This window comes from Cyrtonyx montezumae, unplaced genomic scaffold, assembly GCF_038088225.1.
Source record: "Cyrtonyx montezumae isolate F1298 unplaced genomic scaffold, pur_monq_1.0 scaffold_8, whole genome shotgun sequence".
Taxonomy (NCBI): Eukaryota; Metazoa; Chordata; class Aves; order Galliformes; family Odontophoridae; genus Cyrtonyx; species Cyrtonyx montezumae.
The window spans coordinates 102,005,677-102,018,277 of record NW_027072089.1 but is presented as its reverse complement, the minus strand read 5'-3'; the positions used below and the strand labels follow the sequence as shown (position 1 = coordinate 102,018,277).

Below are 12,601 nucleotides of genomic sequence, written 5' to 3'. Positions count from 1 at the left end.
GATGGTGACATCCTTATTTTCAGTGTACCAAGCTGGAATCAAGGGTGGACCTTCGGGTCTCTGGAACTCAATGGAGAGAAACAGCCCCATGTAAAGGATGGGTTAGTCTTGCTCCACCACAGGCATCTGAACCAGGCCATAGGAACTGGGCTTCAGGGAGGACAGGGAGCTGGGATAAGTAAGTCAGATGTCAATATCCACATTGTGGACACCCCAAAGCAGGCGAGATACTGTGGAAGATCCTCCTGGGAGAGCACAAGATCTGTCTGGAAATAGAACTGGTTTCTGTTTGTTGCCTGCTTCTACTGAGAAGGCAGAAAAGAAGCTCTATTTTCTCTTTTCCATGAAGTTACAGAGATATCTCAGTTGCAGGGGGTAGCTTAGGATATGCTACACCGTGTGCAGAGAAAGACTTCTAGCCGGAGAACTTGAGATGGTTATAAAATTTTCATATCAAAGGACAGATAGTTTACACTGCTGAGTGCTTCCTAGGCATAGTGCTGCACATGATTATTTTTTTTTTGTTAAGAACTTGAAATAATATTAAAATATTTTTTGTTGTTTTGGGTCTCATGAGATCCATAAAGAAAATTGAAAACTTACACAGCTTAGACTTGAATAAGGAAAAAAAAAAATCTTTTCAACAGGACACTGAAAGGTTCTTTTCACTAAGGGCTGTTCTGGTACAACTTTCTTGACCCAGCTGTTTCACTTCCTTTTATTATTATTTTTTTTTACACTGCAACATGAAAGTACTAGAGATGCTCCTCCCCCAGACTCAGAGAAGCTGGACTCTTTTTCTTCAGACAGTTGGCAAAAATAGCATGTCTCAAGCTGTTCTGTAAAATTTCAGCATCAAAGACAAGTTTCAAATGGCTATTAGTAACTGGGAAGAAAAAAGTATAGGGGAATTATTTATGTAGCTGGACCTCAACATATCAGTTAACTTTCCATTGGAAGTAAGTACACAAAGCACATACTTGTATAGGCAGGGTTTCCTGAAAGAGACTGAGTGGCCCAGTTATGTGTCCTATGATCAGACAATAGAGATTTCCATGTAACTCAAGTGGCAGAAGTCAGTTCCTGCACCTGGAAAATAGCACTGTGTTACTATGACTGGGGAAAAAAAAAAGCCTTTGTAAGCAACAGAAGTAAAACAGGAATTGAGATAGCCCTCTGTGCAATATTTATTGTAAAATCAGAGTATTCAATGATATGCTGCAGTCCTTAAAATGACCAGTGTCACAATCTAATGTTAGGTTGTTGCCGAAAATTGGCAGTGTACTCTGAGACGTGATAACAGTAACCAGATGGTTAATCCACTTAGAGCTAATTGACAACAGTAGGAAAGTAGGTTTATGTATGGTTTAACTGCATTAAAATAAGATCTAACTCAAAAGTAGTGTATAGTTTAAGTAATAGTATAGGAGAAAATGGAGCAAAGGAACTTCTACTGGATCCAAATTCAACCACATGAAAACTTTAGAATTCATACAAGGCTCTTCACTCCTAATGTGTATTAATGATCAAATTCTAATCATCCTTGTAGCTGCAAGTCAAATTGATCCTTAAAAGTATGCTAGCTTCTTCTCAGAGCTCCACAAAGATGAATGTTGGAGGCATAGGCTTATTCTTAACCTTCTCTTTCTCCGTGTGGACAGACAGATGGAAACATGTCTGGGAACCCATGGGAAAAAGAAGCAACCAGAACAACTGCTGGTCAGGCTTCTCTCCCACTGGAGCTGCCTTCAAAATTATTTGCTAACAGTAGCTAATGAAGAGCAAAATTAAGAAATTAAGTCCCTTGCACAATTGATGGAGTGTAAAAGACATTCAAGAGCTCGTGCTTTGTAGTTCTTCTGATGTCCTTCAGCAGAACTTATGTCAGTTATAATCAGCCTGTAGAGAAGCCCTGTCTGTCACAGCTTTTCCAAAAAGGTCGTGGGGCTTGACATTACTGGAGGGCATGCACACTTCAAAGCCAGGAAGTCTCACATCAAATGACTTTTCATTTACACTCTGTTATTTTTCATCTTGGGTTTTTGTGTTTTTTTTTCCCTACCCTTTCAACACTTGCCCTTGGCTGTTCCAGGGACTGCTCACAATGTGACCACATACTCCAAGGCACTAGACAGCCAAAGGCAAAAGCGATGTTACCTGCCCTCTTCAGAATAAGTTCTTCCCTTGGCCATGCTCACCAGGACACTAAGTATTTTGTGCCTCTGTTTTTGGGATAAGGAATACAAAGCCTTCTCTGCTTCTCCCTTGCATTGACAAGCGTAAGCTTTGACACATGGATGAAGGAAGTTGATAAAGGTAAATGAATTAACTGCCAGTGTCCTCCACAGCCCATGCTAATGTCAGTAGCTTGTAAGTGATCACCTAGCCCAGTACTTTTCCAAGTTCCTCTGTTCATGGAGGAAGCTGGGAGGAGACACGGGAGGATGCAACCATTTGAACTACTGTTAGACAACGGAGGGAGGACCGGGATTTCAAAAGTCAATGGTGAGGTAGGGAAACTGGGGATGAGGGAACAGTTGCTGTCAGATTTTCCTCTGTATTAACGCGGCTTCCTGTGTGTATTTTTCACAATGGTAGTTATTTCAGCTTCTACGTGACATGAAAATAGCCTTTTGCATGTATGACAGGTCTACACAACACCAACAAGGCTGATTCTGTGCAACTGTGGTATCCTGAGGGTAGATTAGTCTCTTTGGAGTTTTAGAAAAGGAAAGGTTGTGCACTTTGAGGATAATTGTGGAAGAAGATGTGATTTGTTCTTTATTCTGTAAAGAGGAATCAATTCCAGAGAGTGCTAAAGATCTAAGTATACAGGGAACATAAACATCAAAGTAACTGCACACAGAATGTTATGAAGAAAGATGGTAACTCTAGTTAGGGTGTTCCAAGCTGGGAGAAATAAATCACACTGGACAATATGGCACATGTTGAACAAGAAAATAGAATTCTTGCTCAAAAGAAACTTAGTGCTGCTAGTTAATCATCTTTTTATTAGCATGCCCTGAAAGTTTTGGGGATATAAATTTTGCAAAATAACAGCGGGATTGTAGAAATAGGCCACTGAATTAAGATACAAATCACACAAACGTGAAAACACAAAGCTCTGTGTAAGCCTTGCGTAGTCAAGAAATGTACTGCTTCCTGTTATGAGGCATGCTTGAATACTCTCAAAGTAGCTGACCTGGGGAAAGCATTGGTGAAGACCTTGATGGTAGAATTAAGGCTGTGTCAGTCTGACCCTGAGATAGTATTGAGTGAGAACTTGTGCAGTTTCCCATTGGTTGTGAAAGTCCCCCTCATGATCAGGATCACAGGCTTTGACAGGCTGTTGTGAATTCAGTATATGATGCAACAAGAGCACTTCAATTAGGAAGAGAGGTGGAGAAACTCGTTTTCTTTTTTCTAGGAGACATCTGGTCACCACTAAAGTACCCTTTGCAAGAGGCATTTAACTCACAGGGAAATCACACCTCTGTGAGTTTTAAGTGAAGAGCCATTGCTGTCTTGTGAGGCACTTGTAAAACTCTGCAAGGCAGTACTAAAAGTGTCAAGGCTGAGTTCAGTTGATTGGGGAATCATCAACAGTAATTGGAAATAGAGGTACTCTGCGTGTGTCTTGTTTTCCGCTTTTATTTTCTGCAGAACCAGGAATAGTTCAGCTTAAAATTGTGAGTGGTGCAGCTTTTTCTTCTTTCCAGAACAATCCGTAAAGTAGAAAAGACAGCCAGAAAAAAGAAACAAGTTTGTGCACGTCATGGGATGTAACTGGTGTGTCTTATGTCACCTTTCTTCTCCTTCTATCACATTTGTTTTTTTCAGTATCTCTGAGTCTTCAGAGGAGAGCCAGGGAATCTTAACAGTAATTGAGAATATATCCATGTACTTAGAGACCTATGAATCTAGGAAATGAAGTTCATCTTCAAAGTTGAGTTATAATTTTTTTTTTAATCTTAATCAAAGATCTGGCCTTTTTGTAACAGATAATTCCTTCAAATACTGCAAATGGCTCAGCAAATATTGAAGCACAGTACGTTTTAGAATTCTGGTGAAGAGTACTCCTGAGAAAACTAAGGGGAATGTTAAAGAGTAAAGTGAAGATAAAATGGCACAAAAGTCATACGCCTAGAATAGATTTTGGATTAATAAAGCTTAATGTGTGCTTTTAAATGGTTTTTTTTTGTTGTTGTTGTTTGTTTGTTTTGCCTTTACCATTTTTGTTTCTGCTCACTTTACGTTTTTCCCTAGTTAATTACAGTTGGTTTATTTAAAGCAGGTGGCAATACTCTAGTTTTATATTAATCAGTCCAAGGTCAGGAACTGACCGTCTGTCCACATTTTCCATTCACATGTGCAAAACTCTGCTAATCTCAATTAGTGACTAAAACTGCACCAGTAACTTCAGAAAATACGGGTTGGTGAACGAGAGCCCCTTTAGCTACTACTCAGCATGTAACCTTTGTTGTCCATGATCATAGAATCACAGAATGGTTTGTGTTGGAAGCGACTGTAAAGATCATCTCGTTCCAGCCCCCTGCTATGACCAGGGACATCTTCCACCAGACCAGGTTTCCCAGAGCCCCATCCAGCCTGGCTTTGAACACTTCCACATCCACACTATTGGATGTCTATAGTTTCTTTGGGCAGCCTGTTCCAGTGCCTCACCACCCTCTGAATAAAAAACTTCTTCCTAATGTCTAATCTAAATCTACCCTCTTCAGTTTAAAGCCATCCCCCCTCGTCTTGTCACTCCACTGCCTGATTAGGACTCCCTCCCAGCTTTCCTGTAGGCCCCTTTAGGTACTGGAAGGCCGCTGTGAGGTCTCCCTCATGTCTTCTCCATGATTAACAACCCCAGCTCTCTCAGGAGAGGTGCTTCATTACTCTGAGCTTCCTGATTGCCTCCTCTTGACCCACCCCAACAAATCTGTGCCCTTGTGTTGGGACCCTGAGCTGAGCTAAGTGTTACATATGAGGCCTCACAAGTGCAGAGCATTTGGAGAGAATCACCACCCTCACACCGCTGGTCACTCTGCATTTGTAATAGCCCAGCATATGGTCTGCAAGTACATATTGCCAGCTCATATTGAGCTTCTCATCCACCAGCACCCCTGAATTCTTCTCCTCAGGGCTGCTGTCAGTCCACTCTCTTCTCAGCTTGTATTTGTGCTTGGGATTGTCCCAGCCCAGATGCAGGGCCTTGTAATTGGCCTTGCTGGATTTCATGAGGGTTTTTTTATTGTTTTCTCTTCTTAGAGCTACAGAAGATGTTCTGTGATTTAACTGTGGTTGGAATTTGCAGAAATTGGTATTAGTGTTGAAACTGTGGTAACTTCAGAAGCTATATATAATATATATCTGGTTGTTTTTTTTTTCTAGTAATAATTCTGCTCTTGCTATCTCAGGTGGAAAAAGGGCAGGTGAAATTCAGTGCTGCTAATTGCAAAGGTGCATACACAGGTAAAAAGGGTCCTAGCTCTACACACCCGAGGAAAGACTCCAAATCAGCTAATACCACTCATAGATTTGTATTAGAGAGCTCTTTAAAACTAGTGTAAAGCTCAACAGCAGTTTCAAAGGAAAGAGAATTGTAGGTGGCACTGGGGATGGAAAAGACAAGAAACTGGCAACATTGCTGTGCAGTGTGAAAATTCATCACATACCCGTGTGTTGGTGACTACATGCAGTTTTGTTCTCCCCCTCACATCAGAATTAGAAGGGGTTCATGCACCTCTAGGCATAGTGTTTATCAAGCATAGTGTGCATCTTCTGTACAGTGGAAATGAGACAGACTAATTTCTCAGCTTGAAACAGAGATTCCAAGTCCCCTGGTTTTATGTCAGCTGGTGATGCAAGCTTGTAACTAGAGGTTCATCTGCCTGTGCAGTGTTACTGGATGCAAGCAGATTCTGTCTTTGGAAAACCATCACTGGTGTGATTTGGCTTCCAAACTTATACAAATAAGCCTTATTAAATCTCTCTTAACTTTCAGTATCCGTCAGATAAATCCTTGTTTTGCATGCATCTCCTTTACACAAGAAATGAGGCATTCAAGATTACAGAAAGTCTGCTTACTCTGTTTTCCACACATTTACATTTAAACCATAAGTGATGCCCAGAACCTTGAAGCGTTTGGTTTGTACAGATTTACTGAATTCTTTGAGTAGAATTTTGTGGCCATATAGTCAAGAAGATATTTACTAACAGAAGACAACAGAAGCACATTGAAAGTTTTTGAGCACTGGGCTTTGTTTCTTTCCCCATATGCACACTGCTTCCTACATCTTAGAATGGGGTAAATTACCTTAAGAGTCCTATCTAAATAAATAAATATTCAAAAGCATACCATTTATTTTAAACACAATGCCAGAATTTATAAGCAAAATGCTTTTATACGCTATGGGTAGCATTAACATGGAGATGGAAGGGAAATGTGAATAAATTGTAATTCACAGCCCAAAACATCACACTGCAGTTGCCAAGCACAGTTTGAACTACCAAAAAGTCTGTTTAGCATACCTTCAACATTAAGATATTAATAAAGATATATGCAGAGAAACCACTGACAATGTAGATACCTTATCCCCAGGTGTATGTCAGAAATGGTTTCACAAGCACTGAACAATCTGGAGTTATATAAATATAATTTTTTTAAAGAAGGAGAATTTGAAATTGCAGCTATTAATCCACAGACTTTTTGTATATGTCCTTTTGAAATGTGCTGTAATAAATGATATGATGTCTGTTTATGCAAAAACATTTTTTACTCTGTCTGCCTTTTTGTTTGATAATTTTAAGTGGGAAAAACAGGAGTCCCTCAGCAAGTTTTCATGATCAAACATTATTATGAGTCTAACCCTGTTTAAAAAAGAGTAAGCCATTTCATAATTCACACATAATTGCTTTCATTTAGGAGAAAACGCCTTAAAAGTATTGAAATTTCTGTGAGTTCCTGCATTATTTTAAGGTATCTTTTTAAATGGAAATGAAAGCATGGCAGAATCTGAGAACACTGTGGTTGCGTACCTAAAAACTGCTATATCTAATAACACAACACCAAGCATCTTTTGTTGCAGAACAGGCAGGAAAAGTGACAGTTCTTATAAAGCTTCCACACAAATGTCAAATACAATTCTGTTTTCACAAACTTGTCAGCATTTATTCAATTCCAATGTGTTATTTTTTGGTTTAACTTCTTTATCTTTTCTTCAAGGCTGCATTTGAAATAAGTGTTGAAAGATTTTCATGGGGACGTTTTAAAATGACTCAGGAATGTTCCAGGTAGTTCGGAAGAAGCAATTATGTTGAACTGAAAATTAGAGGATAGCACATGCTATTTAATATGCACTAGAAGAGTTTTAAGAGGGTGATCTCAGTGTCCCATCTTTCAAAGTCAGTTATGAATCTTCAGCAATTGCCCTTTATAGAATGGAGAACTTAAATACTGTGTTGTCTTTGGGTCCTGAGTGAGACGTTACTCACAGTGGTGTTCTGGGACTGTTCTGGCTTTTCACTTCTGATTCATGCATTGATTTTCCTCTCAATGTGAATCATTAACATCAGTGTGATTGGGGTTTATTTTTTAATAATATTTTTTGAACTGAGGTCAAAAATACTTCTGTGTATTTGAAAACATTGTCTGAGGACTTCTTGAGTGGTTCTGAGGTGGATGGGTAACATTTTACCATAGGCACTGCACAAAACTAACTATCGGTGTACATATTTTTTAAACTCTTGAGATTTTTTTCCCTTTTCTGTCTGTGGCAATACCCTTCACTGACAAGCTGTTAGAGAGCATGGCTAAAAAGGCTAAAGCACAGTTAGGCAATTTCTCTTTGCTAATCAATACGATTTTCCTGTGAAGCTTAATCTGACTTCGTAATCAACAGGTGTAGCATTAAAGCATGAGTCTTGTACCAAATCACAGATCTTTTTCTCTTGTTTTCCTTGACAGAATCATGAATAAACTGGCAGATCAGCAGGACCACATGATACCATGAAGAGAAGCTTACAGGTCCTCTATTGCCAACTGTTTAGTAAGTAAATATATATGTATTTATAAGAAATGAATCACTCACATTTTTAAATAAGACAGTATTATTTATGTCACAGAGAATTCAGGAAGATACTTGATCGTGTGCCTTGTACCTGGAGGAACTGTCTGGAAGTTAAATTATCTTGTTTACTGAGATATTTGGAGATGTATTGAAAAAGAAATTGTAGTGGCAGGTGATTCTGCGGAGTCTTTTACAAGAGTAAATGCGATCTGCTGTGCCTTGAGACTGTGAACACTCTCAAAAGAATGAGAAGTGGGAGCATAGGACAGTGACTGGAATTGTGGCTTTTGTCTAGTTCACGATGGGAAAATGGGGTCCATCTGACCAAGCACGTCTGGTGGTGGTCTTTCAAAGAGATCTGAGAGCAAAGGAATGGAGCCGCAGACTCACGCAGCCTTAAATGCTGTGTCATGACTGAGATGACTTGTTTCGTTTTTCTGATTTTCTTAAGAGTCTATGCAGCGTGAAGGTCTGGCAAAAAGACTTTCAAAATGGTGAAATTTAGATTGTGCAGATAAAGGCCATCTCTCCCATCCACAGGCACAAAGCAAGATTTCAAGTGTTAGACAGTAGCATAGATAGACAACGTTCAGTGTCAGCATCATTAGCAATAACATTTTGTTGAAAATTTTAGAGGATAAATAACATTTAAAAGACAAAATACAAGTGTAATCATTTCATCAATATGCTTTGCAGAGGAAATTGCTAGTTTACAGTAAGAATTTTAAACAGTTCTTTACACTGTCTTTTCAATTCAGCAGAACTTCTGACTTCAGTGTATGTATCTTATTACACATTCTTTAAGGATTTCTCTTATTCTGTTCCAAGCATAACAGAAACCAGAAAAACATGCTTTGTGTACATAGGATGAACAATGCAAGAAATGCTACTTTTATGGCTGTGTACGACAATCTAACAGGTGTTTTGTAGACTTCTTCAGGAATGCATTTAATGTCATTCGTTTGTTTTACTCACTGCTTGTATGGGAACTTTTGAATCATGGCCTGAACCACTGATCACCTGAGGTGAGCACTGAGTCAGCTGCAGGAGCACAGGTGAAGGCAATGCACCTGTGTGACCAGAAGGGGTGGAGTCTGGCTCCACCTCTCCCGGACCCCATTTAAGGGCTGACCACCACTGGGGAACATCTCTTCTGTTGGAGATCCCTCCTGTGTGGAGTTCTGAGTGAGCCTCAGCCATCAGTGACAGGTGAGCCTTTCCTTTTTTACTGGTTGTCTGTGTACCATCTGGATAAGCCATACAAAAATATACTGTCCACCTTAATTATTTTGTGTGGGTACTTTTCTTTTGGGGTATTCACCCTATACTGCTATTAAGGTATGAAGCAAGAGATTTTTTTTCTGTTTTGCTAGATTGGCTGCTTTTACAATTCCAGTATACAGTATTTCCTGTGATGTAGGAGGTAATCAGTTCTGTATTCATGACCCTGAAATGGAGGCTCCAAAGGTGCACCCAAGATCATTCTGCTCTAATAAATGCACTCTACATTGAACCTATTATAATATTGTGCCTTCCTGAGGTTGTTTTTTGTTGGTTTTTTTATGTGTTTCTCTGTTTGTTGTTGTTGCCCATTGTTATCCCTGCTGCTTTAAACTATATTTTCAGGGCACTATATTGAAGATACAGTGATAAAACAGGGGAACACTGAGAATGAAGGAGGAGAGACTGAGCAAACTAAATATAAATGATTTTCATCAAGTTATTGTGAACTCCATAACTTAATCTGAAAGGATATTGATAGGTAAACAAGCTGCATTTCTTTTCTGCAAAGATATGTGCTATGTGTAGCTATCATAGACAGATGTAACAGCTATAGCTCTGTAGCATATATTTTGGGCATTTGGAATGAGTTTCCTCTGTCTGACTGGTTTATGAGTTGGCTGGCTGATTTGTAAGAAGCCTGTGGCAAGCTCCACCAAGTTATTTAATTCTTATTAAATCAGTTTGCTTTTTTATTTGCCTTGTGGGTGCGTGATTTAAACTTACTTTTTCCCTAGTTACACCACAATACTTAAAAACAATCTCAAGGCTGTGCCTTTGCAGCGAAGGAAAAATATTTCCTGTAAAATATATTTATGCCAAATGAAGTGTCTGCAGCATGGTCTTCCCTATTTTATCCACATAAAAGAGGGGAAAACCGCTACTACTTTACAGGAAGGGAAAAAAAATACTTCTGAAAAAGGATCAAAAGATTGTATTTTACCTTGGCCTGATAATTATGTCCTGCACCTTCCTTCCTCACCTCTGACTACAACAGTTGGGTCTGTGATGCTGACTCTCTGCTGTTACGTTTTCTTACTGTATGGTATGAGCAACTGATTGAGACTTATGCTTATAGAGAAATGTTCATGATACATGTATTCTTACACATCAAAAACCGGGATGGCTTGAAGGAAGTGTTGGTGTTTTTTGTGCAAACAGTGATCAGCTGCAGAGGTGAAACCAAGTTGTGTAGGGAGTAGTTTCATCCCCAAAGTAGTGCATTGCTATGAGACTTGCCACATCTATATTGAGTCCCAGCTGTGAGACCAGGCCAATAGTGGCTATGCTCTTCTGTGTATTCATTTCTACCTTTGTTTCTTTGTACTGTATTGAGCTGTGTGTCTATACAGTGAGACAGTGGGACCTCATATGCACGAGGACTGCTTGGTTTTGGGGCTCAAAGTAAAGATTTACTTGATTACAGGTATGAAATGTTGTTTTTTGTAATCAAGCCCATATGTAAATAAGATTTGAAGGCAGTAAATGTAGCATCCACCCGTTTAGTGAATTCTGGATGAGTTATGTAATCAGTCTGTTGCCATCCATATTCCCCTGCTGTGCTTTCCAAAAAGAGCATATTCTACTCATTTAATGCTGATCAAGAATAGTATGTGAAAATGGCACTAGCAGCAGCTGCACTTTTGAATATGGTTATGTCTGGCTTGAATCTGATCCCAGTTGTCAAGAGATAGACTTTGTGAAAGTGGAAGTGCTGCATTTGGCCCAGGACAGGGACTTTGGTCAACGCTGCTTTACTTCTCGTTGAAGGAAGTGCTGCTTTCAAACTGTATCTTCAAAGATATTATTTAAACTGAAATCTGAGATACTTAAAAAAATAAAAATAAAATCTTTATTTAAAATAAAGATTTTGGAGGAGGTTTCTGAGAGCTCTTTGAAGGGCTAGATTGAATTGATGCAGACCAATTAAAGCAAAACATGTGTCCACAATTTGCTGCCATTTGTTCTAGGCACATCTTTATGGATGAAGTTTGTTGCCTCTGTAATGATGAATATGCAAATGCCTTTCCCATGAGGCTGAGCGATCTCCATTTTTTTTATCAAGACCTAATGTGGTGATTTAAGCCCTACAGCATGAGCCACAATATGTCTGCATTTTCTGTAATAAAATGTGCACGTTATAATTTACCACACGTGCAGTGTTCACGGAAAGGATCCAAGTTGCATATAGACTACAGGAAATATGGAGGAAGGTAACTGGTGAAGACCCTGGTGTGCACACTGTGTGTGAAGCTTTCTTCTTCAGACATTTGCTTTCCTGAGAAATGGAAGGACTTTTTTTTTCCTGTTTACTTCCAGCACTGGTGTCTGTATGAGGACCTGTCGCCATAGCATCTGGAAATAAATGCCAGCCTGAGTGTTTCTTCATGCCATTATCACTTTGTGCGTTCCCAAGCATCACTCTTTCATCACTGAGGCCTGGCACAGTGCCCAGCAATATCAATAGAGAGAGCCTCCTGTGTGCAGGCTCACAGCTCTCGGTAGCAAGCTGAGCAAAAATGGCAGTGTGTGGCTGTGCCTTGTAACACAGGCTGTCAAAACCTTGCATCCCTTCTCTGTGGATGCAGCTTGCCTTCCTCCCTTGTGCCCAGTAGTCTGGCTGCCATTCTGATACTTCTCTTGCAGGGAAGTTCCCCCTATAGGAAGGGTTTGCCTGACAGCTGACTCCAGTCCAGGGGCACCAATATTTGAGAAGCAGTGTGAGTGTGTCAAATTCATGTGGAAGTGAACACCCAATTCTCCCTGACCTCTGAGGGGTGCTGAGCACCACTGTCCACTAGGGACTATTGCTTCTTACAAGAGCCAGCAGCATCGCTCCTGTTCTTTGCTGAGTAGTGGCTGTGAACAAATGCATAGCTTTAATAAGATGGTACACACTGATGCTTGTAAGCAAGTGGGGAGGCATGGTAACAGCACAATGACTATGGCCAGAAGCTGGGGAATAACCTGTTCTCTGCCTATAGTAGATAAGAAATGGATTTATAAAGCAGCAGGGAACTTATCATTAGGCATCAGGCTGAAGTGCTGCAGCAGGTAGGGCACAGAGAGGCTGGAGCAGGCTGGTCAGGAGGGTGACAGAGGCTCTGCTGCCAAAGCACCTAATGGAAAAAAAACATCTCTCAGGGGAGACAGGGGTCATCTAGATGATTTGAAAAGCTCCCATCATCCTTTGACCCTGTGACCATGTGGATATTCCAGGTACTGTGTCCACAGTGTAAATAAGC

At 40.0% G+C, this 12,601-nt stretch overlaps 1 protein-coding gene across 5 annotated transcripts in view; it reads left to right on the top strand.

Annotated features, from left to right (window-relative positions):
* TMEM108 (transmembrane protein 108) overlaps positions 1–12,601 on the top strand; it is a 150,877-nt gene that overhangs the window by 62,577 nt on the left and 75,699 nt on the right. For 4 of the 5 annotated variants that reach the window (XM_065751706.1, XM_065751705.1, XM_065751708.1 and 1 more), the window contains one exon: positions 7,973–8,054. In XM_065751706.1, coding sequence (XP_065607778.1) covers positions 8,015–8,054 — 40 coding nt within the window. In that variant the 5' untranslated portion in view covers positions 7,973–8,014. Of the gene's footprint in view, positions 1–7,972; positions 8,055–12,601 lie in introns of those variants that run through there. The other variant, XM_065751709.1, reaches the window with a different exon arrangement.